Below are 25595 nucleotides of genomic sequence, written 5' to 3'. Positions count from 1 at the left end.
AAATAAACAAACTAGCAACCAACCAAGGCAAAAACCAAACCAAACCGAATCGAACTGAACTGAGCGGGGACCGAGTGGATTTCCAGAGACAGATGCGGAGATTCGGAGATACGTCAAAACGCGCCAAGCGCGCAACGCAGACTGAGCCGAAATGATATTGTGACCAGGCCAGAAGATTGAATGGTGCAGCATTCGCTGGGTGGCAGGGTAGAGGCGGAGATGGGGCAAGGCACCATGCAAAAGGCGCAAAATCACTAAAGCCTGCGGCGCTGCCCTCCTGACCCACAATGCCACCCACCAGCCGCCCGGCTCAGGAATCCATTAGCACCCACCCACCGCCAGGCTTCCATTCATAAATCCCTCCTGCACTTTTGTTTACGCTACCGAATCCTGCGCAGGCGCCCTTCTCCAAGCACTTGTTGCTTCTCGGGCCCAGTATTTTCGGCTGAAATTGGTCCCAAAATTTCACTGAGCTGTCTGTCAAAACTCAGAATTGACGGCTGTCCCCAAAAATGTGGCTTTAATTACTTAATTGGCCTCGTTGGACATCTTGGCTTTGGTCTATAAAAGGGCCAGTCGTCTTGCCAAGAACCAAGGAAGCCGTCAAGATGGCCAGTCTCCCCTTGTATCGGTTGATTGTTTTCCATCTGTTGGAAGTCAATTTGAGCAACCTAATGGTATTCCACTGCTGGTCGATAAAGGGTGAGATTCGCAAGGGTTGTAGTTGAAAATTCAAAAATACCCATGGGTTCTTTAATAAATCTTTCAGAGGCCTTTCCCCTGGCGGAGATGCTGAATGAGAACGGCATTTTTTCGCAATACATTAACCTGCAACAGGACCCTGAAAAATTGGCCAACGTCCACAAGGACTATTTGGATAGTGATTTGGTCAGGCTGGGTGTGTTTTTGGACCTGGGTTGCGACCAAGCTGAGCTCATAACAAATCAGGTGGGGCTTTTAACATTTTATATTTTATATTTATCAAATATCTAATATAAAAAGAATTTTTTCTTGAAATTTAATTCTATCCTTTCTAGTCTAGTCGTGCTCGTCTTTACAACCAAAACCTGCATTGGCTGCTTTACGACGAAGCTGGTAACTTTACCAAGCTAACCCAGCTATTTGAGGGAGCCAATCTCAGTCTGAATGCGGACGTGACCTATGTGCGGCGTCAGTGGGAGGAGCTCTTCATCTTGCACGACGTCTACAACAAGGGAAGTCATCTGGGGGGCAAGCTCAACGTCACCGTGGACCAGAGTCTGTGGTGCAATCGTAGTCACTGCCAGGTGAAGGATTATCTCAGTGATTTGCATTTGCGACCCAGACTGCAGCACCGCTTGGACTTATCGAGCGTTACCTTTCGATTGGCCGCTTTGGTGGGTTGGCTAAATAGTGGAATGAAACCAAATCATTAATACTTTCTCTTCAGGTTTCTGTGCTGCCCATTAATTCCAGTGAGGAGGACCTTCTCGAGTTCCTCAATAGCGACAGGGATTCCCACATGGACTCGGTTTCTCGCATTGGCAATCGGCTTATCATGCACACTCAGGAAATGCTCGGCTTCAAGTAAGAGAAAATTCGATTCAACAAGGAGCACAATTTTAGTATCCATATGATAAAATCGGTCATAGAGTATCATAAAATTCTCTCTTTAGGCCCAAGGACAGTTTATGGTTTTCAATTTTTTTCATAATGAACGAGATTAGAAAAGATTCGTCCACAAAACAAAAAGTCAAGAACACCATACGCTTAATTTGAAGAAGATTTAAGCTTGAAATAGTAGAAAGATAATATCAGGGTAGATGTACTTTCAAATGTGTATTGGTATAAAAATAATATTTTTGTTTTATTTCTTTTCCTACACCATTTATTTGTCGGGTAATATTTCTCAGGCTGCACTACATTTGGTGTGGCACCTGGAGCGTGCAGGATGCGTTTGGTGGTGCAATCGGCATGTTGACCAATGAATCCGCCGAGCTCTGCACCTCTCCGTTCGTTGCCTCCTGGAATCGCCTTCACTACGTACATCCCATGACGGAGCAGGCTCAGTTCCGGGCCGTCTGCATGTTCCGTACGCCGCACAACGCCGGAATCAAGGCAGCCGTGTTCTTGGAGCCCTTCATGCCGAGCGTTTGGTTCGCCTTCGCCGGACTGCTGATCTTCGCTGGCGTGCTGCTCTGGCTGATCTTCCTCCTGGAGCGGCATTGGATGCAGCGTTGCCTGGACTTCATCCCGTCCCTGCTCAGCAGTTGCCTCATCAGTTTCGGAGCGGCCTGCATCCAGGGTTCCTATCTGATGCCCAAGTCGGCAGGAGGTCGATTAGCCTTCATCGCCGTCATGCTGACCTCTTTCCTCATGTACAACTACTACACCTCCATCGTGGTGTCCACTCTGCTGGGATCTCCAGTGCGCTCCAACATCAGGACCATCCAGCAGCTGGCCGACAGCTCCCTGGAAGTGGGCTTTGACACTGTGCCTTTTACGAAGACTTACATGGTGGTGAGTATTAAGCAACTTTAGGTGAGTTAGAAGTAGTTTTTGATGCACTTGAAAAAGTTTCTCTCATACCACTCAAGGATCAGCTAAATATACCCGAAAAACAGATGCATCTTTATCCATATTTAATATTAGTAGGCTTCCAATACAACATAATTTATTTTCCAATAAAAATAAGGAGTATTTCTAAGCCACAAAAACTAACTTATTTTTATTGTAATTTTTAAAACACTTGGTTTGACTAATATATTTATTTTCCAGTCCTCGCCCCGCGCAGACATTCGCAGCCTGTACAAACAGAAGGTGGAGAGCAAGCGGGATCCCAATAGCGTCTGGCTTTCTCCGGAGGAGGGAGTGATCCGGGTGCGCGATCAGCCCGGATTCGTGTACACCTCGGAGGCCTCGTTCATGTACCACTTCGTGGAGAAGCACTATCTGCCGCGCGAGATCTCCGATCTGAACGAGATCATCCTGCGACCCGAGAGCGCCGTCTACGGAATGGTTCACCTGAACTCCACCTATCGACAGTTGCTCACCCAGATCCAGGTGCGAATGCTGGAAACCGGGATCATATCGAAGCAGAGTCGCTTCTTCAGCAAGACCAAGCTGCACACGTTCTCCAATAGTTTTGTGATCCAGGTGGGCATGGAGTATGCGGCGCCCCTCTTCATATCCCTCCTGGTGGCCTACTTCTTGGCCTTACTGATCCTGGCCATGGAGATCTGCTGGGCACGTTATGCCAAAAAGAAATTGGTTACGGTTTTCCCCCAAAGTCAGTAAGGGAAAACCTTTTAATAATCTTGGTAAGTGACTTTCAGTTCTTAAACTATTTAAATTGCCCGCAAATTGGCCTACGTTTTGATTGGACTAGACAGGCCTGTCGATGTCTTATTTTCGTGTACCCATTAAGTTGTCAAGTCAAGTTCACTCGGCAAATGACTTGCATTATGTCCATTCTGCTGGCATTATGTGTGCCCTATAAAAACCCCTGTTGACTCATTATCAGTAGAACTAATTGTTAAGTTCTTTGTTCGAGTTTCTACCATGCTGGAGTTGCACAGTTTTATTTTGTACAACCTTCTTCACATGGCTAGGTTGAGTCATGTCCTCATTTTGCACTGCTGGTCAATGGACTGTGAGTGGATAGCTCTCTGATAATTCTTCAACTTCCGATTTAATCTTCTTGTTTCAGCACTTGCACATTTAGCACTTTTGGCGCAATCTAAAAATATGTTTACGCAATTCAGAGCATTAGTCTCGGAAATACACTTGGAGGATGACTTTCTTAATCACAATATTCTTAAGTTGGGGGTTTTCTTGGATATAAATTGCAACCAAAGCGGCGCTGTTTTGGATAAGGAAAGTATTTGTCTTTATAATTTTGAAAAAATATTTGAAAAGATAAATAATTTCAGGCCAGTTCTAAGCGACTGCTTGGCCATCGGTACCATTGGCTCATCTATGACAGGTCGATGCACCTCTCCCGGCTTCAATCTCACTTTAAGGAGGCTCAGCTCTTTGTTGATGCTGATGTTACCTATGTCACGCTTGATCCTATTACACATAACTTTATACTCTACGATGTATACAATAAGGGCAGACAACTAGGTGGGGAATTGAATGTCACAGTCGATCGGGAAATTTCTTGCAATCAGCAAGATTGTCGACTTGAGCGGTATTTGAGTGACCTTCACAAAAGGGATCCCCTGCAGCACAGAAAGTCCTTCACAGGATTGACCATGAGAGTCACTGCTGTGGTAAGTGATCTTGCCGGATATTACACTCTCCACTAACAAAGGTTTCCAAAAGGTGACTGCTCTACCTTTAAACAGTTCTAGGGAGAAGATCTTTGATTTTATGGAGGCCTTGGACAGAATTCACTTGGATACATACGGTAGAATAGGCTATCAGGCACGACAGCCCCTGAGGGACATGTTGGACTGCAAGTGAGGAGCTTTGGTTCTTGAAACGCGAATGGTGACTTTATATTAACCATAAAACCTAGCTTTAAGTATATATTTAGAGATCGCTGGTCGGATGGCAATGCCACAGGCGGCATGATCGGAGATCTCATCCTGGATGTGGCTGATTTGGCAATAGCCCCATTCATCTATTCCTTTGATCGCGGAATATTTCTGCAGCCCTTGACAAAGTTTAGTGTTTTCCGGGAGATCTGCATGTTCCGGAACCCCCGATCCGTCTCCGCTGGCCTGAGTGCCACGGAATTCCTGCAGCCCTTCAGCGGAGGAGTTTGGCTGACATTCGCACTTTTGCTCCTCCTGTCAGGCTGTCTACTTTGGATCACCTTCAGTCTGGAGCGTAGGAAGGAGTGGAAGCCCTCGCTTCTGACCAGCTGCCTGCTCTCCTTCGGAGCAGGTTGTATCCAAGGGGCCTGGTTCACCCCACGATCGATGGGCGGGCGAATGGCCTTCTTTGCCCTGATGATGACCTCCTTCTTGATGTACAACTACTACACCTCCATTGTGGTGTCCAAGCTGCTGGGTCAGCCGATCAAGTCGAACATCCGGACGCTACAGCAACTGGCGGATAGCAGCCTGGAGGTGGGCATAGAGCCAGCGATATACACCCGCATCTATGTGGAGACCTCCGAGGAGCCGGACGTTCGTAGCCTGTATCGGAACAAGGTGCTCGCCAGCAAACGGTCACCGGATCGCATTTGGATGCCCACCGAGGATGGGGTCAAGTCGGTCAGGGATCAGGAGGGCTTCGTCTACATAACCGGCGTGGCCACGGGCTATGAGTTCGTCAGGAAGCACTTCCTGCCCCACCAGATCTGCGAGCTCAACGAGATTCCTCTGCGCGATGCCTCCCATACCCACTCGGTCGTGGCGAAGAAGTCGCCCTACGCGGAGCTATTCAAACTTTGGTGGGTGTAACTTACCTTAATAACTTATCTAATAATCTCGTTAGTTGATCTAAAGAATTCGCGATCTTATTCGCGAAGTCACAGTTCTTTAGCTTGAGGTGTTGTTAATTTTGATTCTCCCATAAAAATGTATTTTAAAAACAGAGATTACTATTATTTTAAAGTTGGTTTACTTCCAAATCCAAATTTCAGTGAGTTGCGGATGCTGGAGACTGGAGTTCATTTCAAGCACGAGCGGTATTGGATGCAGACGAAGCTCCACTGCTACCAGCATAATCACACGGTAGCTGTGGGTCTGGAGTACGCTACTCCTCTTTTTATCCTCCTGCTGGGCGCGATGATTCTTTGTGTGGGCATACTGGGACTGGAGGTCATCTGGTACCGCCACTGCACTCTCTACTAAGGTGAGCACCCCAGGCCAAGGTCATCGGCAATTGTCGACCAATTTCGGCAATTTAAAAACAAACAAGGCACATTGTTGACAGCCAAATTGGTGGACTTTCCGGTTGTATAAAAGGGACCTTCGGCCTAGGAAAATCAAAGTGAATAAGTCAACAATGCAGCTGGTGCAGTTGGCTAACTTTATTCTGGACAATCTCGTGCAGTCGCAGATTGGATTCATTGTGTTCTTTCACTGCTGGCAGAGTGATGAAAGTGGGCGCGGAACTTGTATTCACTTCTGATAATGGTAAACCCTACCTATGTTTTCCAGGTCTTCAGTTCGCCCAGCAATTCACCAATCCCATTCATCCCATTCTTGCCTATCACCAGTTTGTTCAAATGAAGGGAGTTCAGAGCTGGTCAGACTTGGAGCTCAACTACATGGGCCATTTGCAACCCACCCTGGGGATCTATGTGGATATAAACTGTGACCAGGCCCAGGAATTGTTGGAGCAGGTTTGAATCTAAATCATATAATAATTACTTAATTCCAGCTGTACTTTCTTTTAAGGCAAGTCGCGAGCAGATCTACAATCAGCACTACCATTGGCTCTTGCATGGCAACCAGTCTGTTTTGGAGTTCTATGAACAATTTGCACCATTTAACGTGTCTATTGATGCGGATGTCAGTTATGTAAAGGAGAAATTCCGGGTCATCAATTCCTCGGTGGTCTATGCCGTCTATGATGTCTACAACAATGGCAAAATCATTGGTGGCCGGCTGAACATGACCGGATCCCATGAAATGGCTTGTGACCCAAATGGATGTCGTAGGGTTCGGTATCTAAGTACGTTGCAACTGCGTTCTAAGTATGGAAACAGGGAGCAGCTAACGGATGTTGTCCTGAGGGGTAAGGCTTTACCCCGTTTATTAAAGAAACTGAGCTGAGGAACTCTTTTAGTGGCCACGGTGGTTACCCAACGACCCCTCTCCTTGCCGGATGATGAACTAATTAGGTTTTTGAGCCAGGAGAACGACACCCACATCGACTCATTGGCCAGATTCGGGTTTCACCTGACCCTAATCCTGAGAGACCTGCTGCACTGCGAGTGAGTTTCAGAGTCCAGGAATATAAACCTCTTTGAATTGCCTTCTTATTCTTTCTGCAGGATGAAGTTCATCTTCTCGGACAGTTGGAGCAAATCGGATGTTGTGGGTGGATCGGTGGGTGCAGTGGTGGATAAGTCGGCGGACCTCACAGCCACGCCTTCTTTGGCTACGGAGGGCAGACTCAAGTATTTGTCGGCCATTATTGAGACGGGCTTTTTCCGGTCGGTTTGTATTTTCCGAACGCCTCACAATGCGGGTTTACGGGGAGACGTATTCCTGCAGCCCTTCAGCCCACTGGTGTGGTACCTCTTTGGGGGAGTGCTCTCGCTGATCGGAGTCCTCCTGTGGATCACTTTTTACATGGAGGGCAAGCGGATGCGAAAACGTTGGCGACTGGACTACCTGCCCTCCCTGCTCACCACTTTTCTGATCAGTTTTGGGGCTGCCTGCATCCAAAGTTCGTCCTTGATTCCACGCTCCGCCGGCGGAAGACTCATATACTTTGCCCTGTTCCTGATCAGCTTCATCATGTACAACTACTACACTTCGGTGGTGGTATCTTCGCTGCTTAGTTCCCCCGTCAAGTCAAAAATCAAGACGATGCAGCAGCTGGCGGAGAGTCCTTTGACCGTGGGCCTGGAACCACTGCCATTCACCAAGAGCTATCTGAATGTGGGTTTACATTCTTCCTATAAATTAGGAATATATATATTATAGTATTTTTATTTCAGTACTCAAGGCTGCCTGAGATCCATTTGTTTATCAAGCGCAAAATCGACACGCAAACGCAGAATCCTGAGCTTTGGTTGCCCGCTGAACAAGGGGTCTTGAGGGTTAGGGACAATCCTGGCTACGTCTACGTGTTTGAGACCTCCTCCGGTTACGCCTATGTGGAGCGATACTTTACGGCCCAACAGATTTGCGACTTGAATGAGGTTCTTTTCCGACCCGAGCAGTTATTCTACACGCACTTGCACCGCAACTCTACGTACAAGGAGATCTTCAGACTTCGGTGAGTCTGCTTGAAATATTCCATAAAGTCGTTTTGGAAACATATTTTTGAGTACAACAATTGAGCCATATATTACCAAAAAATTATTTAGCTTAAAATGTAAACACCTCTGGTCACACTATTACATTGAAAACTTAAAAAATATAATAACTCGGCCACACCGTTTTTCCAGACTCCTGAGGGTCCTCGAAACTGGCGTCTATCGGAAGCAACGCAGCTACTGGGTTCACATGAAGCTCCATTGCGTGGCCCAGAACTTCGTGATCACCGTGGGAATGGAGTACGTGGCTCCGCTGCTCCTCATGCTCGTCTGTGCCGACATCCTGGTCGTGGTCATTCTGCTGGTGGAGCTTGGCTGGAAGCGCTTTCTCACCCGACCCACCTATCATACGTAGTGCTTTAAAATCCCTTTAAGCTGCTGTAACAACTATATACTCTATTTGCACCCAGGAGAAAATAAAAACACTTTGCGTTAACTTTTCGCATCGCGAAATTATGCAGGGGCGAACGCTTTTCCTCACTTCCTGTTTTCGCGCCGGAAAATTGCAGCACGCCTCGTTAAACGGAGGGATGAAAGGGGGGATTTTCAAAGGACGTGGTGGCCATGTTTCCATGCGATTTTCATATTTGTATTAAAAACTTTTCGTGTTTGGCGGTTACTTTTTATTCTCCATTTTTACTTTTGGCAACGATTTTATTCACTTTCCCCCAAGCCGTTTTATTTGCATTTTTATGCCCGGCCCCATTCGAATTGAAAACTTTGTCGCCCGATGGCCACGTGTGAATCGTAGATAACAGAGTGTGGGCCTAATACGGCCTATTATAAACGTACGGAGAACAGTAGTGAGCTCTGGTTGTGGCATTTCCCCACTTTCCCAACCAAAATCAGTAGTTTTCCCACCGCAGCAATCGCGTTTTGTCTCACCATGATTTATGGGAATTTAATGATTTTCGCCAGAGGCGACAGATATTAGAAGGGAAGTGCCAACGCTTTATCGAAATTGATTGTACAATAAATATGTGGAAGTGGAGATGGGACACATTAACGAGTGGTAAGGGAGTCGTATTAATATATAGATGGCGGAAGTAAGTTTCAAATATTTCACAAGTTGATCCTCCACATAAATGGCTCCCTGACGACTGCAAAACTGCAACTGGCACACATGTTTGCCAAACAGCACTCGCAGGCAGTCCGCAATTCCCCACATATTACTATAATAAATTGCCTTAACAATTTGTCAACTCAATCTTGCTGTCGACAGGCCTTCGCTTTGGCCATAGTTAGCCCCACAAGGGATACTTTCCCTTGGCAGGGATGACAACTTTGGAGTGACTCGAAATTGACAGGCAATTGTGAATTATTTACTGCACAAAGCACGGTCTTCCCTTTCCCAGCCAGCCCTGAACCACTTTATTTCGCAATTTGTCAACAACATGTTTTATTTTGAAATGCAATGTATAACCCAGGGGCAAAGTAAAAAGTGTTCCCTGCTTTGCGGCTGCGGTGTGAAATTGGTTTTGGCGGTTTCCGTACGTGCTAAATGAGCGCAAAACCGATTTAATTTAAACGGGGAAAAGGAAACAGAGCCCAATGAATTTATCATTGGAAACCCTCGGCTAGTCTGATAATTAGAGTTAAGTGTACTGCCCAGAGAGAGAGTGAGTTTATGGCCCTCACCTCCCACCATCATCGGTTTGATTACCCTTTCTGTTGGCCAAAGCCTGTCATATACGAAATGCCGTTGCCGAGTGATATCTTAAGATTTATAAGGCCCAATGCTGCGAACATCTTATCTGTAATTTAATCTGTTGCCCACTTAACGAGAATGATAATGTCGATTGCAGCTGGTAGAGCCGTACTCTGGGCCCGTATTCGCCGAGTCCTCAGTAGGTTTTCATTGCTCCAGCGGACTGAGTGGCAGCCGGAAATAATTCGAAAGTGTACGTACCACACAGCGACTGTTTGTTATTCACTCGGCGAGAAGTGTTTATTGCACTTAATCTCGGATTTACTGCCATCTTTGCATAGGAAGTGCCTCGTACAGATGTATTTTCGAATTGAATAATTCTAAAATTAGCCTGCATTTCCAGTTAGACGGGTAACTGCGGTGTTGTATCGGGTTAAATAAACCCAGTATTGTCACGCGTGTTAATGCTTCTTAAAATAGAGTCTCCCTTTCCTAATCCCCTTCAAAGTTCTTTTGAAACTCTCATTTGTTCCGAGAACATGTGTTTTTTGTTTTAGGACATTCCCAGATTACGCATACGCCACGTGCTCCGATAGTATAACAATAAACCGAACAATGATTAGTGCTCCTGACATTAAATGTAGCAACACAAAACAAAGCTCTAAGGCAATGGCACTTGCTACTCGCATTTAAACGGCCCAAGTTAAAACCGAAAGCAATTAAGCTCGTTTTAATTAACAGCTCACCAGAAGTGTTAATGCGACGCCCTAAACACCCTAAAAGCACTTGGTACTTCGGAGCAGTATGTATCTTCAAGAGCCCTATGACACAATATCTTTGCAATCTAATCGATACGATTTCGATTATCGGATTGTTCGGCATCCACGAGTGCCAGAGAGGACTAGGCTGATAAGCTTTTCCCACCATAAACAATCACAAGGTTCGGAGATCACCGCCGGGAAATCGAAACATCTTATCGTAATCTGCGCACTCTTGAAGAGTGCAGAGCCCCGAGCGAAGGCACTTGCCAGCCTGAAAAACGTGACGCTCGCCGACCGACTTCCACTCCCCCGCCTTCCTCAATCGAGTCAAATCGAATTGAATTAAATTGAGTTATATGTGCCCCGTGTGTTACCTGCTACCGATCTACGTATAGTACATAACCTGCCTGATCGGCACTTTGGCACTTGTTGCATCTGCAATTGCTTCGGTTTTTCATGCTGCCGCTGGCCACTCGCGTGATAAATCCACTTGGGTCCCATTCGCTTGGCTCCATTGTTGTCGCCGATCGGTATCGGTTCTCGGTCAGTTGGGAGGGTTCGCACAGGTTCAGTCACTCATTGAACGCCTCGCAGCGCGAATCGGTGTCGTTGCCGTGTTTATCAGGTCTGGCAATCCGAACCCTCGGAACCGACTAACCGGAAAATAGTGCTAGAAACGTAAGACTGTACTCGGAGATAATTTTTTAAAGGGTTTCAGAACCTAAAAACAGTTAGGGAATAAGGGATATCAGATAATTACCAGTTCTATGAATAAATAGACCAGAGCTTTATTTGAGAGTCAATTTTTGTATACGTTAGGAACAAGGATATTTTAATTATAGGGATATAGGTTTATCCCTGTAAGCATTGCCAATAAGGGTCCAGGAAATTCTTTTAAAGTCTTTATTAAAAATAGATAATTGACACAAATTTTCGCTGTGCTATTATTTTGAAGTCCAAGGCAAAGCAGGCAAAAATTCGCCTATCATTCTCAATTTACCTATGATATTTCGAAATGCATTTCGGTCGCGTATCGAATTTTTGGATACCAAGCAAAAGTAATCCGATAGGAAAGTGCACTGCGAAGTGGGTCAACAACTTTAAAACTGCGCAAATGGCTCGAGTGAATCTCGTGAATGAGTCAGCTGCTAAGAAGTTTTTCACACAGTTCTGCACGTACAAATTGAATTCGCAAGTTAATTTGTTTTAATTACTTGCCAGTTGGCTAACAGCACTTGTTGCTAATTGTTGATTATTTAATTTGATTTTTGCTAAGCTAAGCTATTGCAAGGTCAACTCAAATGATCTGGATAATTAAAGCTGTCAAAGGGTTGATGAAACATAAATGTATCTGGTGGATGGTCCTTACATACATTGATCGTTTTCCGGCTTAGTTCCTTTTCCCCTATTTCCTCTTTATTATACCATCAGTCACAAGTTCTGTCGGATGTAAACAAACCGAATAACCTGAACTTTGCACCACCCAAATCATTGCCAAAAAAGTGTTTATCTCAATACTATATAATATCCGGTAGTGTCACCCACAGTTCACTTCCCCTTAGTTTACTTAAATCACCTGTAGCACCGTATTAAAGTAAAAGCCAAGGAAAACTTTTCCTAAATGACATTGTAAATTACCTGGTCATAAATCATATTTATAGTTTGTTTACTCCGAGAAATTTGTTCAGCAATAGAGTTGCTTCATTAAAAATTTAAGCAAACAAATAGAAAATTGAACGTGATGTGAAAATACGCCCCAAGGCACTTAACTATATAAATAACGAGGCTTTTAACCCGTCAGGCCCTGAGACTCGACTAAACAGCTGTCTTTTACTACCTTCAATACAATTTGTATATTTTTTATCATTTATTGCACGTATCTTCCAACAAAAGTCCAGTGTATTTACTGTAGCGATTTCCCCAGTGACCATATTTTGTCAAGTTCAAGACTACCTACGCACCTGCTCAGCTTAACAAATTGAACAATTTGCTTAAATTCGACATGAGCAAATACTAGTTCACAATGGGTAAACACAAACCTATGAGTGCATTGTTTGTTGAGAGCAAAAGCACTTTCTTGCTTAAGAGCTGAAAGAGCTTTAATTGCGGAAGAGAATTTAGTTAGTTGTTGACTAAGCTAAAGTGAGTAAATTAATAGAAACTAGTGATTTCAAAGCGGTAGTAGGAAAATCGTTCAGATGCTCTTGGCAAGATTTTCTTGCAAGTAAACAAAGTGGTAAGGTTGCCATCGGATAACAACAAATTAAATTATTAAATTTTCCTTTAATTAATGTTTTATTTTTAAAACAAAAGGGTTCAAAAGACGTAAGACTCCATCTGACATTGTTTTAAAAATGTCGATAAAAAGTAATGTTTTTCCTTAAGCATATTTATTTTATGTGATAAATAATTATTTAAAGAATAAAAGGTTTTCTTTCTCTATAAATAAATGAAAAGTTTGAAATATAAAGGATCCAAAATGCGTAAAATAAACACACACCAAGGAGCTCAATTGTATAATGAATTTATCCGGAAGCAAAATCTGGTGAAATTTACGAACTGGAATAAAGTGTTCATTTTTTTTAAATTATTGCTCACACTCAGTAAAAGTTCCAAAACAATTTAATTTTTTGACTTCCCGAATCAAGTTTTTTTTTCAAGTTCAAAACCACCGACGCACTTGCTCAGCTTGACAAATCAATCAGTGCAGTTTTTGCAAAGAGTAATTTTAATTTTAAGAGATGGAAAAGCTTTTCCTAATATAGAAGATGCACGTTTTTTTATTTACGTGAAGTATATAATATTCCTTTTTTAAAATGACAAATAATAATAAAATATAATTTAATTTTTCTCCTTTTAGTTTGCCGGCTCAAGATGACGGCAAGCAAGCAGCAAGAGGCAGAGGCCGATCACGATCCCCAAGTGGTGGTCACCCCGGGAGATGCCTCTCACAGTTCTCGCCAGGATCGGGGCCTTTGGCGGGATCTGACTTCCTACTGGATCCTCGGTCTGTGCAACAACTACGGATATGTGGTGATGCTCAGTGCTGCCCACGATATTATCAAGCAGTTCAATCCGGTAAGAAAAAAAAAAATTTTTATTTATTAAATTATATTATTACTTTATTAATATATTTAATAACTGTTTACTGTTATTATTCTTTTTTCAGAACGATGAAAGTGAAGAAAGCTCGTCGGGTAGAAATTGTCACTTGGTGTCCACGGGGGCTATTTTGCTGGCTGATGTGCTGCCCTCCTTGTTTGTGAAGATACTGATGCCCTTCTTTCCATTTTGGGTCAAGTGAGTAATGACTGACTTTCTTCTTAAAAAATAATTTTAAAAAAGTTTTTAAAAATAATCGGCCTAAAAAACGCTATACAATTGATCATCCCTTATATGAAGGCTTATAAATAATATTTTTTTCCAGCTTCCGCATAGCTCTTGCGGTGGCTTTCTCCGCCGCTGGTTTCCTGCTCGTAGGATTCGCCAATGCAGAGTGGATGGCCCTGTTGGGAGTGATCATCACTTCCGCTAGCAGTGGAATCGGAGAAACCACTTTTTTGGCCTACTCCTCGCGCTACAACAAGTGAGTTCTCGTAGAGAAAGTCACTCAATAGAAACTCTCTAATGCGTTCTCGTTCTCGTAGGAATGTGATATCCACCTGGTCATCCGGAACTGGTGGTGCCGGAGTCATCGGATCCTTGAGCTATGCCAGTCTGAGATCGCTGGACTTCAGTCCCCGAGACACTATGCTGATCATGCTGATCTTCCCCGCGATCGAGGCTTTCGCTTTTTGGCTCCTTCTGCGCCGTCCGCAGGTTGATATCCTGCCGGTGACGACGGTTGAGTCCACGGAAGTCCTGATCACGGACGAGAAGCCCTTGGTTGGTTTCAAGGAGAAGTTCTTCTACATCAAGCACCTCTTGAAGTACATGTTGCCCCTTTGCCTGGTTTACTTCTTCGAGTACTTCATCAACCAGGGACTGGTAAGCTAAATATTTGGCCATCAAATCATTAAATCACATGCTCACTCCATCTTCCAGTTCGAGCTGGTCTACTTCGAGGACATCTTCCTGGACAAGGACTCGCAGTACCGCTGGCTGAATGTGGACTACCAAATCGGAGTCTTCATCTCTCGTTCCTCGGTCAACGTCTTCCAGCTGGACAAGATCTGGCTGATGTCCATCTTCCAGTTCGTCAACGTGGTCTACTTCCTCACCGAGGTCATCTGGTGGTACACGCCCAGCATCTGGATAGTGTTCGCCATCGTTCTGTGGGAGGGACTTCTGGGCGGCGGTGCCTACGTGAACACCTTCTATCGGATGTCCAAGGAGATCTCGCCGGAGCGCCAGCAGTTCGCCATGGCCATGGTGGTCCAGTCGGACTCGTATGGCATCGCCCTGGCCGGCTTCCTGGCCATCCCCGTCCACAACGCCATCTGCGGTCTTCCGGCGGCTGCCAGGAGCCTTGTCTGGTGATCGTGATCGGCGGGAGGATCGAAAACAGGGTCATGATCAGGATCGAGATCAGATTATTCCTTTACTGTGTGCGTGTGTAGCTAATTAAGCGTGTATGTCTGTGCGTGTCCCGATAGTATTACTCACCGGACCACTGGACTCCCAGGAGCCAGATAGATGGTTATATACCCCATAAGGTTTAGCTTATAGACGAAAGTAAAGTAAACATTCACTTGTGTTATTGAAAATCCAATCCGACTGGTGGTTCTATTGAGTATGTTCCAATTATAAGGGTTATCAGTTGGTTCAATTTGCAAAAGGGGGATCGCACTAGTTTTTAATTTGTTCCCAAGAAATATAGTCTTAAGTTCCAAAACCAGGTTTATATCAGGAGGGTTTTCCACTACAGAATATGCCCACTTGTCTGCCGTTTATTCAACTGTCTAAAACCGAACGCCACTTGAGGTTAGGCTTATTTAAACTTGCACACATTATAATTAGTGAGCTTGTTTTTGTTGGAGGTACGCAACAGCCGCATACATCAATTTGATGGCGACTACTAATTCGGTTTGATCGATGCTGGATCGAACGCAAGCGTTTAGTTTGGGAGTGAGCTGCCGGCGGAGACTGGCTGGGCGATGGAGACCCAAACTGAGTGGGGCGAGATGTTACGTGGACCCTCCGCTCGCGGCTTCAGTCGTTCGGGAACTGCCGTGCAAAGCGGAACGCGTCTGTCGAGTACTACGTGTTGCTCCGATTCGGGAGTTGGGTAACCAAGATGCGGGCCTTATCAGCGTTTCTGCTCTTCCTCTGCCTCCAACGGGTGAAGTCGGGTGGCGCCGCTGCAGCACGGCGACCCAACATAATCATCATAATGGCCGATGATATGGTCTGGTTTCGCCACCGTGAATCAGCCACTTCAACCATTTCTAAAACAAACCGAATTTCAGGGCTTCGACGACGTGAGCTTCCGCGGTGGCCGGGAGTTTCTGACGCCCAACATCGACGCCCTGGCCTACCACGGTCGCCTGCTGGACCGCCTGTACGCCCCCGCGATGTGCACTCCCTCCCGGGGAGCTCTGCTCAGCGGTCGCTATCCAATCCACACGGGTAAGTACCAACTTACCAGGGAGCCTTTCAAGGAGTATGGTGAGAGCTTGTCTTGGTACTAATCCATTGGAGATTTTCCATTCGAAAAAACTTTAGGTGAACCAACTTTTGCAATGTAAAACTTATATCAATTTCTTATCATACAATGTTGAAATTTGGTTATATTTCTGCTAAAGAGATCGCACAGACAAAATGCTAAGAGACAGGCAGTTAAAATTACATATTTGCGAATATAATAATTATAATAAGAAAAAACTGGTTATGAAATATGCAAGCGACTTTACTCTGTTCTTATTCACAGATTTCGAGGTCTAAAATGAAAAGTATGTGCATCTATAAATTTGCACATTTTTAAAATGGTTCTGATAAAAAAGTTTCACACACTACTTAAATTACTACTTTATTATATAAAATACATATTTAACGTTGCACTGCCACAGGTACCCAGCACTTTGTGATCAGCAACGAGGAGCCTTGGGCTTTGACCCTCAATGTCACCTTGATGCCGCAGATCTTTAAGGACGCAGGCTACTCCACCAACTTGGTGGGAAAGTGGCATCTGGGCTTCTCCAGACCGGAGTACACACCCACCCAGCGGGGATTCGACTACCACTACGGCTACTGGGGCGCCTACATAGACTATTACCAGAGACGCTCCAAGATGCCGGTGGCCAATTACAGCCTGGGCTACGATTTCCGGCGCAACATGGAGCTGGAGTGTCGGGAACGTGGAGTTTACGTGACCGACTTGTTGACCGCCGAGGCGGAACGGTTGATCAAAGAGAATGCCAGCAAGGAGCAACCGCTGTTCCTGATGCTCAGCCATCTGGCTACTCATACAGCGAACGAGGATGATCCCCTGCAGGCTCCCGAGGAGGAAATAAGAAGGTTTTCCTACATCAAGGATCCGAACCGGAGGAAATACGCCGGTGAGTATTTATTATACTATTTTTCATTTTAATTCTGTTTTTATATTTGAGCCTTTTAATTGTATACTTCATACATAAAAGAAGTTAAATCTAGATTTACTATATACAGTGATTCGGCACAATTAAAATCAATTTAAATTCATTTGTATTAAACTAAAGAAATTTTGGAATGCCTTTCAACAAATATTACATTTTCTACCTTACTTAACAATACAATTGTATTAATAAAAGATTTTAATGACAACTTGGAAAACATTAGATCAAAACAAGTATTTGTTAAGAATAATAGTTGATGTTTATAAATGATTTGAGTTATGCAATGACACGGGATACTTAGGGGACTTTCTTGTTACAAACACAATTTTTTCTTGGCCAAAAGAATATACTCTTTGTTTATCATGTATCTTTCTTGAGTCTTTTAACCTTACTTTACCTTGATCTTATCTTCAGCGATGGTCTCCAAACTGGACCAGAGCGTGGGCCGCATAATGAGCACCCTGGCCAGCACGGATCAACTGGAGAACAGCATAGTGATCTTCTACTCGGACAACGGAGCACCATCGGTGGGCATGTTCGCCAATACGGGCTCAAACTATCCGCTTCGGGGCCAGAAGAATACGCCGTGGGAGGGCGGAGTGAGAGTGGCCGGAGCCATTTGGAGTTCCCTGCTCCAGGCGCGTGGCTCCATTTTTACCCAGCCCATCTACGTGGCCGACTGGCTTCCCACCCTATCCCATGCGGCGGGAATTGAGTTGGATAGCTCACTGAAGCTGGACGGGATCGATCTGTGGCCCCAGCTATCCGGATCGCCGGATGCTCCCCACGTTCCTCGGGAGATCCTGCACACTTTGGACGACGTGTGGCGGGTGGGTGCCCTTCAGATGGGTCAGTGGAAGTACGTGAATGGGACCACTGCCGCCGGCCAGTACGACTCGGTGCTCACCTACCACGAGCTGGACGACCTAGATCCCCGAGAGAATCGTTATGCGGTGACGGTGCGGAACTCCGCCACCTCAAGAGCCCTTTCCCGCTACGATTTACGACGGCTGACGCAACAAAGGATCTCAGCACTTCGGCGATCCGCGGCCGTGCGTTGTGGCGATCTCCAGCGGTCGTGCAATCCATTGCTGGAGGAGTGCTTGTACGACATCTCCACGGATCCCTGTGAGCAGAACAACCTGGCTTACTCCGACAGGTACTCCGACGTCCTGGCCGCCCTGCGAAGACGTGTTCGAGAATTGAGAGCGAGTGCGTCGGTACCGGGGAACCGGGCCAGCATGCAGGAGGCGAGTCCCGCATGGCACACCTGCTCCTGGGAGTCCTTCGAAGTGCAGAAGCCCAAGATGGGTAAGTATCGTTAATTAGCCGCATTTTGTATTAAATTATGATTTCTTACCCGAACAATATCTAGATCCCTTGGAATGCGATTACCAAGGCGTGCCTTGTTAATTAGACCAATATGACTATGAAACAAAGGAGGAATCCAATTGTTTGTCAGCACTCAGTGGATTGTGCTGGAGCAAAGGCGCAACATGGCAAATTATTATTAATTTAGTATAATTATTAGTTTAATATAAAATAAACATATTTTAAAACTATTTTTCTGTAAAATAAATATTAAAACAATTTAGAAATTTAAAATTATTTTGAAAACAACGGTTGTGTCCGTAGGATAACGTCCACTTCTAACACCACTGTTAACAAGCTAAAAAACTGTTAGGAAATGCCCCCATCTGGCAGCACTGTTCCGCTCGGTTATAAAATGTTAGAAAAATAACATTTTTTGAATGCTTAAATCAGAGCGTTTTAAATAGAGTGTTTTGAGTTCTTTGATGGTTGAGTACTAAAATTTTTTCCATAGATAATGACTATGCTTACAACAAGCTTAATATTCCGCCATGGAGAGGCACCCCGAACAGCTGACGAGGCATACACACACATCGAAAAAGGGGGGTTGATAAAACCGGATGACAGGATACAAATCAGAGCCCGAACTAAGGCTGAATCCGAAAACCACTCGTCATGGAGGAACGTGCTGTGCTGGCCAACATTGCCTCCATAATCACCAAGGATCTGCTAATTGACCAGCCGCCCGGGGACATCAGTTCAGGCAGTTATCCCCTGTTGTCCTTCGGCGAGGACGACGATGAGGCGGAGATCTTCGCCCTGATGCAGCGGAAACGGGCGATGGCCGCCAGCCGGAAGCGACGGATGCAGCAGGAACCGGAGGGCCGGAAGCAGGATCTCAAGGTGCCCAAGCTGGAGTGGCTTCACGCCGAACTCAACCTCCTGCATCGCTACACGGATGCCCAGTTCGAGTCCTACCTCCACATGCGCAAGCTCACATTCCTGGTGAGTACGGGACGGGTTTGCCCAGAGGTATCTGTACATGATAGATTTGTTGTCCCTAGCGGGATAGAAAGTTAGAGGATGATGATCCGTTTCCTAAAGTATTATAAATTCCCGATTAGGTGTAACCCCAATATAGAACTACGATAGCAATGTTAAGAAGCGCTCCCTAATCCTTTCAGAAAATCCAGCAATCACTGGAGGGGACCCTCAGCGGAATTCCGTTGCCCGGCTATCCCACTCCGCCGGCGCAGACCATGTTGTCCCTGGCCTTGTGGAAGCTCTCCACCGACGAGCACTTCGAGGAGATCGCCCGCAAGTTCCGGCTGCCCTGGGCCCTCTGCCAGCAGGTGGTGCGGGGATTCTGGCACTGCATCTCCGACAACTACGAGAGCTTCATCAAGTGGCCCAACTCCCTGGCGGCCCAGCGGAGCACCCTGCAGGGCTACCAGCGGCTAGAGAAGCTGCGCTGCTTCCGTGAACTGTTCGGCATCATAACTCTGAGGCGGCTGGACGTCTTCCTGGAATCGGAGCACGCCGAGGTGCCGGTGGTGCTTCAGCTGATCTGCAACGCAGAGCGTAAGATCGTCGACTGCTACGTGGAACTAGCGCAGGAATACACCTTCGAGGACTCGCCCATCGGCCAGACGTTGGCCCTGAATCCGAGGACCATGCCGGCGGGCAGCTATCTCATCGGAAACGGGGTCTTTCCTCTGAAATCCTACCTAATGCGGCCCATCGAGGCCGAGTGCTTCCGCAAGGATGCGGTGTTCAACGAACTGCTGCGTCCCGCCTTCCAGCTGGCGGAGCAGGTTCTGGACACCTTGGCTCGCCGGTTCAATACCCTGTACGCCCTGGAGGCGCGCGATTTGAACGAGGTGCGGCTCATAGTGGAGAGCATATGTGCCATGCACAACCTCTGCGAGGAGTACGAGGACGAGGGACTGGGGGACATGGGCCAGAGCTCCTTTAGCTGGGGTGGACTGCCCGAGGGGGTCAGGGGCAGCGAGAAGGACCCAAAGGGTCTGCAGCGAAGAGTCGAGCTCCTTGACGAGCTGGTGGCCATCGAGCCGGGAGAATAAAAAGCACTCTTACATGGATATGGTTTTGGTTAAATTTCTTTGGCGTTCTTTCTTTGGTTTTCCGGGATGTATACATATATTTTTTGGATACGCAACACCTCAGAAAGCCTTTATCAGTTAGGATTTTATGATAAATTACAACTATTATTTAATATTATACTTCATGATAAAACTATAAAATATTTAAATACCATTTTTTAAAAAATATGTAGATATTATTTAAAACTATTCTTAAATTAATTAAGATCAGGATTTCTTTTTTATTTAGGTTCGAATTTTTCAGAATTTGGCCAGCAGTAAAGCATGTTACATTTTCATTTTGAATATTAAAGTTACATTTTAAAGTTTGGTCACCAAGGGGTTAATCAGCTGTTGTGCTTAACTTCACTCTGTTAACAATACTTTCGACAGATCTGGCAGCGCTACGCGTGAATCAAAACAAATACATGGCCAACAGCTGTTCCACTCAACAGCATCCTGTTAACTAGTTTTCGGCAGGTCTGGCAGCGCTACCACCATATCAAAACAATTGCACGTGCGTTTATTTGGGAAAGAATGGATGAGCATGACATATTTAAACTAATTACGGCTGGCGTTCGGTTCGCCAAGAAGCCGAAGGTAAGTGGATTCCAAGGAAGGTAATGCTCACAGGTTAAATAAAACCATTGCAGAAGCCGGCGCCCGCAAAACCGCAGCCGCAGCCCGACGTTTTCAAGCGAGAGGAGCCGGTAAAAAGCGATAAATCAGATGAGGACGACCAGGAAACCACAGAATTTCGACTTCTTGCTGGAGGATCAGGCAGCCAACCCAAGCGCAAGAAGCCCAAGGGAGGGAAAGCGCCCTCTGCCAAGGACTTGGAGCTCCAAAAGGCTGCCGATGAGGCAAACGAGACCAGGAAGCAGTACGGTATCAGTGTGTTGGGCAAGAAGGTCCCACCCCCGGTGGGCAGTTTCGAGGCTCTGACCAAAGAGTTCAAGCTGCTGCCTCGCCTTCAGCAGAACCTACTGGGCCGTAACTTCGACCAACCCACCCCCATCCAGATGCAGGCTCTGCCCGTGCTTCTCCAGCGGCGGGCGTTGATGGCCTGCGCACCCACCGGCTCCGGAAAAACTCTAGCCTTCCTCACACCCATCATCGATGGCCTGAGGTCGCACAAGACCAGCGGCCTGAGAGCCTTGGTCCTGGCGCCCACTCGCGAGTTGGCCCAGCAAATCTACCGCGAGTGTGCGGAACTCACGCGCCAAACGGGCCTGCGCACCCATTTCATCAGCAAGGTGAGCGAGGCGAAGCAGAAACACGGAGCCGAGTGCAAGCAGCGCTACGACATTCTGGTCTCCACACCAAACCGGGTGAGATTCCTGCTCCAGCAGGAGCCCCCGCTGCTTGATTTGTCGCTCGTCGAATGGTTCGTATTGGACGAGGCCGATCGTCTGATGGAAGAGGGGAAAAACAACTTCAAAGAGCAGCTTGACGACATATACGCCGCCTGCTCACATCCGAGCAAGTGCGTGGCCTTCTTTAGTGCCACCTACACAGTGCCAGTGGCCAAATGGGCACTGCGTCACCTGAAAAACCTTGTGCGCATCACCATTGGAGTGCAAAACAGCGCCACAGAAACGGTCCAGCAGGAGCTCTTGTTCGTCGGATCCGAGAGCGGAAAACTGATGGCCATGCGAGACCTTGTGCGCCAAGGCTTACAGCCACCGGTACTCGTTTTCGTGCAGAGCAAGGAGCGCGCCAAGCAGCTATTCGAGGAGCTGCTCTACGACGGTATCAACGTGGACGTAATCCACGCGGAACGGAGCCAGCACCAGCGTGACAACTGCGTGAGAGCCTTTCGCGAGGGCAGTATTTGGGTGCTAATCTGTACGGAGCTCATGGGCCGTGGCATTGACTTTAAGGGCGTCAATCTGGTGATCAACTACGACTTCCCACCCACCACCATCTCGTACATCCATCGGATAGGACGGACTGGTCGAGCTGGACGTCCAGGTCGGGCAATTACATTCTTCACACAGGAGGACACGGCCAACTTGAGAAGGTAAATGCAAGCTGCGAACATAACGATGACTTTACCAATTTGTTTTTATTTACCCTCAGCATTGCACTGATCATTAAAAACTCTGGGGGATCTGTTCCGGAGTATATGCTGCAAATGAAAAAGATCCGGAAATCGGAGGCGAAGATGCGGGCCAAAAAGCCTTTAGATCGCGAAGACATATCCACCAAGATACGCCCAGAAACGAAAAGCGACGAAATCCACAAAACAGCAAAACTGAAAAAAGTCGAAAAGACGGAAAAAGTTATAAAAAAGCGTCCGGGCACAGAAAATGATTTAAAGTCAAAGCAGAAGTTATTGGAAAAAATCAAAGCTGACCTCAAAGCTGCGGACAAAAGCAAAAAAAAGGGGCCAAAAACAAAAGAGGTGTAAATTTTAGAAAAAACCATTAAACTAAAGTACATTTAAAATACAAAATTATTTTATAAAAAATTAATTCGTGTCATACCGTGCGGATAAAGGGATTACAAAGGGATTATAAATAAAAATATAATATATATAAGAGTTCAAGTGTTCGAAAAAGGTTACAAATGGTAACGCTTTCTAAAAATGTACATTTCCTATAACGACAAAGATTTTCTAGCATCCTTAGTGTAAACGCCAACATTTTACTATACTCAGCAATGATGCAAATAGTCTGAACAAGCTATTAGGTCAGAATTCCTAGGGATGGGATGCCGACGATAGGCCAAAAACATACATCGATATTTTGTGAACATCGGTTACATCGATGGCTCTCCACCTTTATGAGCGACAACAATCTCGACACGTCAGAATAAAGTATTGAGAATACTTGTTTTTTGTGGAGATATTTGCACAGTTGTTGCCCAGAATTGGACAAAACTGGGAAGTACTCGCCACAAGCACACTCTCGAAGCCATGGCACAGTACGTAGCCCTGCTGGGATTGGCCCTGATTGCGGTTTCCTCGGTTGTCGCCTTGCCTGTGACCCAGAACAAGAAGGAACCCAAGGAGGCGGAGTCCTCCACTCCGGCCACCGCCGACGTGGAAACGGCCCTGGAGTACGAGCGCTACCTGCGGGAGGTGGTCGAGGCCCTGGAGGCGGATCCCGAGTTCCGGAAGAAGCTGGACAAGGCGCCCGAGGCCGACATTCGCGTAAGTAGGGAGGGGATTTCCCGAAAGAGGAAGGAAAATTCTTGGTACAAAGTGGCCACCAATATTTTGATTTACATGTTTAGGAAACTATATTCAAAACCAACCGAAAGTTTATTCAATCTTGCAGGGGACATTATATAATTTATATTTAAAGTACTTTTTGTTACCATCTCTTCTTTGCACTGCAGTCTATCCAAATCCATCAAAACTATTAAGCTTCTAGAGACTTCAATACATTACGCTATGCTATACTTTCTGTAGTCAAATTCCCAAGATGATTCTCAAAGTTAAAAACGATTTTGGCTAAAAGGGCAAAAGGTGGTCCAAATTGCAAATTTGACAATAGGAGTAGCATGACTTTGTGTGTCCCCCTCACCATTCTTGTTTCATTGTTCCGATTCGCAGAGTGGCAAGATCGCACAAGAGCTGGACTATGTGAATCACCATGTGCGCACCAAGCTGGACGAAATTAAGCGTCGCGAAGTAGAGCGTCTGCGCGAACTGGCCAACCAGGCCTACGAGCTGTCCAACGACATTGACCGGAAGCACCTAAAGGTCTCCCAGCATCTGGACCACGACAACGAGCACACCTTCGAGATCGAGGATCTACGCAAGCTGATCCAGAAGACCTCCGACGACCTGGCTGAGGCGGATCGCAAGCGGCGCGGCGAGTTTAAGGAGTACGAAATGCAAAAGGAGTTCGAGCGTGAGGCGCAGAAAAAGGAGATGGATGAGGAGTCGCGTAAGAAGTTCGAGGCCGAGGTCAAGGAGAAGGAGCAGAAGCACAAGGACCACGAGAAGCTGCACCACCCCGGAAACAAGGCCCAACTGGAGGATGTCTGGGAGAAGCAGGACCACATGGACAAGAACGACTTTGATCCGAAAACCTTCTTCTCAATTCACGATGTTGACAGCAATGGATACTGGGACGAGGCGGAGGTTAAGGCGCTGTTCGTCAAGGAACTGGACAAGGTCTACCAGAGTGATCTGCCTGAGGACGACATGAGGGAGCGGGCCGAGGAGATGGAGCGTATGCGCGAGCACTATTTCCAGGAGACGGACTCCAACCACGATGGCCTAATCAGCATCGAGGAGTTCATGTTGCAGACCAACAAGGAGGAGTTCCAAAAGGACCCTGAGTGGGAGACCATCGACCGACAGCCACAGTACACGCACGAGGAGTATCTGGAATACGAGCGGCGGCGCCAAGAAGAGGTGCAGCGCCTGATCGCCCAGGGCCAGCTGGCCCCGCATCCAAACATGCCGCAGGGCTACTATGCTGCACCACCCCCAGGTGGGGTGGCCTACCAACAGGCGCCCCCGCCAGGTGGACAGCTGCACTACCAGCAACCGGACCAGGTACACGCTCAACAGCAACAACAATACGCACAGCAGCAACAGCAATACGCTCAGCAGTACCAGCAACAGCAGTACGGTCAGCAGCCAGTGCAACTCCATCCCAACCAGGTTTATCAGCACGCTGGGCAGATCCCGCAGCAACAACAGCCTGTCTACCAACAACAACCTGTGTACCAACAGCAGCAGCCAGTATATCAGCAGCAGCAGCCGGTGCAACAGCAGCAGCAGCCGTCGGTGCAACAGCAACAGCAGCCTGTTGCTCAAGCGCCCGTGCAGCAGCAGCCTTTACAACAACAGCAAACCGCACAGCAGCAACAGCAACCCGTACAGCAGCAACAGGCCACCGTGCAACAGCAGCAGCAAACCGCACAAAACCAACCCATACCACAGCAGCAAGTCCACAATCAAAGCCCTCCACCAGCTCAAAGTCAACAGGTGCCAGTCCAGCAGCAACAGAAACAACATCAGGAAACAGCAAATCAGGCTAGCCAGCAACACTAAACATTCCTTGGCTAAACCTTATTTTAGGCCATGAATGCATTTCATATTTCTGGAAAAAAACACAATGTGATTGGACTGAAATAGCTCACTAAAATCAATACATCTCACTATAGTTAAATTGTGTCTTTCCTTCTTTTTGTACTCTTTTCTCTCATCCCCTAGATCTGCATTTTCACGATGTATTTTTTACACCAACTTTTTGTACATATGAGTTTTTGCCTAAACATCGGAAACATAATAAATGCAGTGAAACGAAATCTTTTTGGTTTATTTATTGCAACAAAAAAATCAAAACA

At 46.4% G+C, this 25595-nt stretch overlaps 8 protein-coding genes across 10 annotated transcripts; all 8 read left to right on the top strand.

The window, feature by feature from the left end:
• Positions 1-608: 608 nt before the first annotated feature.
• LOC108028562 (ionotropic receptor 75a) lies at positions 609-3276 on the top strand. The gene is made up of 6 exons (XM_017100468.1): positions 609-702; positions 770-948; positions 1038-1376; positions 1430-1566; positions 1893-2499; positions 2758-3276. Exons 1-6 carry the CDS (start codon positions 609-611, stop codon positions 3274-3276), a joined length of 1875 nt encoding a protein of 624 aa, XP_016955957.1.
• A 264-nt stretch (positions 3277-3540) lies between these two features.
• LOC108028563 (ionotropic receptor 75a) lies at positions 3541-5786 on the top strand. Its single transcript, XM_017100469.1, is given in 6 exon segments — positions 3541-3631; positions 3689-3859; positions 3898-4253; positions 4306-4442; positions 4502-5383; positions 5576-5786. Coding segments are annotated over 6 exon segments (1848 nt in total).
• Positions 5787-6118: 332 nt separating this feature from the next.
• Positions 6119-8332, top strand: LOC108027973 (ionotropic receptor 75a). Its single transcript, XM_017099598.3, has 6 exons — positions 6119-6280; positions 6336-6675; positions 6727-6874; positions 6935-7547; positions 7607-7887; positions 8060-8332. The coding sequence occupies exons 1-6, from the start codon at positions 6164-6166 to the stop codon at positions 8280-8282; spliced, it is 1722 nt and encodes a 573-aa protein (XP_016955087.2). The 5' UTR covers positions 6119-6163; the 3' UTR covers positions 8283-8332.
• Positions 8333-9795: 1463 nt separating this feature from the next.
• Positions 9796-15047, top strand: LOC108028028 (battenin). 3 transcript variants are annotated; one of them, XM_017099665.3, is made up of 6 exons: positions 9796-9828; positions 13197-13414; positions 13506-13636; positions 13764-13922; positions 13984-14323; positions 14381-15047. In XM_017099665.3, the coding sequence occupies exons 2-6, from the start codon at positions 13211-13213 to the stop codon at positions 14813-14815; spliced, it is 1269 nt and encodes a 422-aa protein (XP_016955154.1). In that variant the 5' UTR covers positions 9796-9828; positions 13197-13210; the 3' UTR covers positions 14816-15047. The 3 variants fall into 3 exon arrangements, with proteins under 3 accessions (XP_016955154.1, XP_016955155.1, XP_016955156.1); XM_017099666.3 differs by lacking the exon at positions 9796-9828 and adding an exon at positions 10894-11014; XM_017099667.3 differs by lacking the exon at positions 9796-9828 and adding an exon at positions 10944-10961.
• Positions 15048-15481: 434 nt separating this feature from the next.
• Positions 15482-18422, top strand: LOC108028049 (arylsulfatase B). Its single transcript, XM_017099688.3, has 5 exons — positions 15482-15683; positions 15745-15904; positions 16345-16833; positions 17284-18180; positions 18245-18422. The coding sequence occupies exons 1-5, from the start codon at positions 15573-15575 to the stop codon at positions 18280-18282; spliced, it is 1695 nt and encodes a 564-aa protein (XP_016955177.1). The 5' UTR covers positions 15482-15572; the 3' UTR covers positions 18283-18422.
• Positions 18423-18712: 290 nt separating this feature from the next.
• On the top strand, positions 18713-20264 carry LOC108028116 (uncharacterized). The gene is made up of 2 exons (XM_017099765.3): positions 18713-19185; positions 19365-20264. The coding sequence occupies exons 1-2, from the start codon at positions 18856-18858 to the stop codon at positions 20262-20264; spliced, it is 1230 nt and encodes a 409-aa protein (XP_016955254.1). The 5' UTR covers positions 18713-18855.
• Positions 20265-20737: 473 nt separating this feature from the next.
• LOC108028815 (probable ATP-dependent RNA helicase DDX52) lies at positions 20738-22759 on the top strand. Its single transcript, XM_017100802.3, has 3 exons — positions 20738-20882; positions 20936-22305; positions 22365-22759. The coding sequence occupies exons 1-3, from the start codon at positions 20820-20822 to the stop codon at positions 22693-22695; spliced, it is 1764 nt and encodes a 587-aa protein (XP_016956291.1). The 5' UTR covers positions 20738-20819; the 3' UTR covers positions 22696-22759.
• Positions 22760-23053: 294 nt separating this feature from the next.
• Positions 23054-25556, top strand: LOC108028773 (nucleobindin-2). The gene is made up of 2 exons (XM_017100751.2): positions 23054-23439; positions 23845-25556. The coding sequence occupies exons 1-2, from the start codon at positions 23203-23205 to the stop codon at positions 25297-25299; spliced, it is 1692 nt and encodes a 563-aa protein (XP_016956240.1). The 5' UTR covers positions 23054-23202; the 3' UTR covers positions 25300-25556.
• The last annotated feature ends 39 nt before the right edge of the window (positions 25557-25595 follow it).

The sequence above is a fragment of the Drosophila biarmipes genome, chromosome 3L (genome assembly GCF_025231255.1).
Source record: "Drosophila biarmipes strain raj3 chromosome 3L, RU_DBia_V1.1, whole genome shotgun sequence".
In the NCBI taxonomy this organism is placed as follows: domain Eukaryota; kingdom Metazoa; phylum Arthropoda; class Insecta; order Diptera; family Drosophilidae; genus Drosophila; species Drosophila biarmipes.
This window is presented reverse-complemented; position numbering and strand designations above follow the sequence as displayed.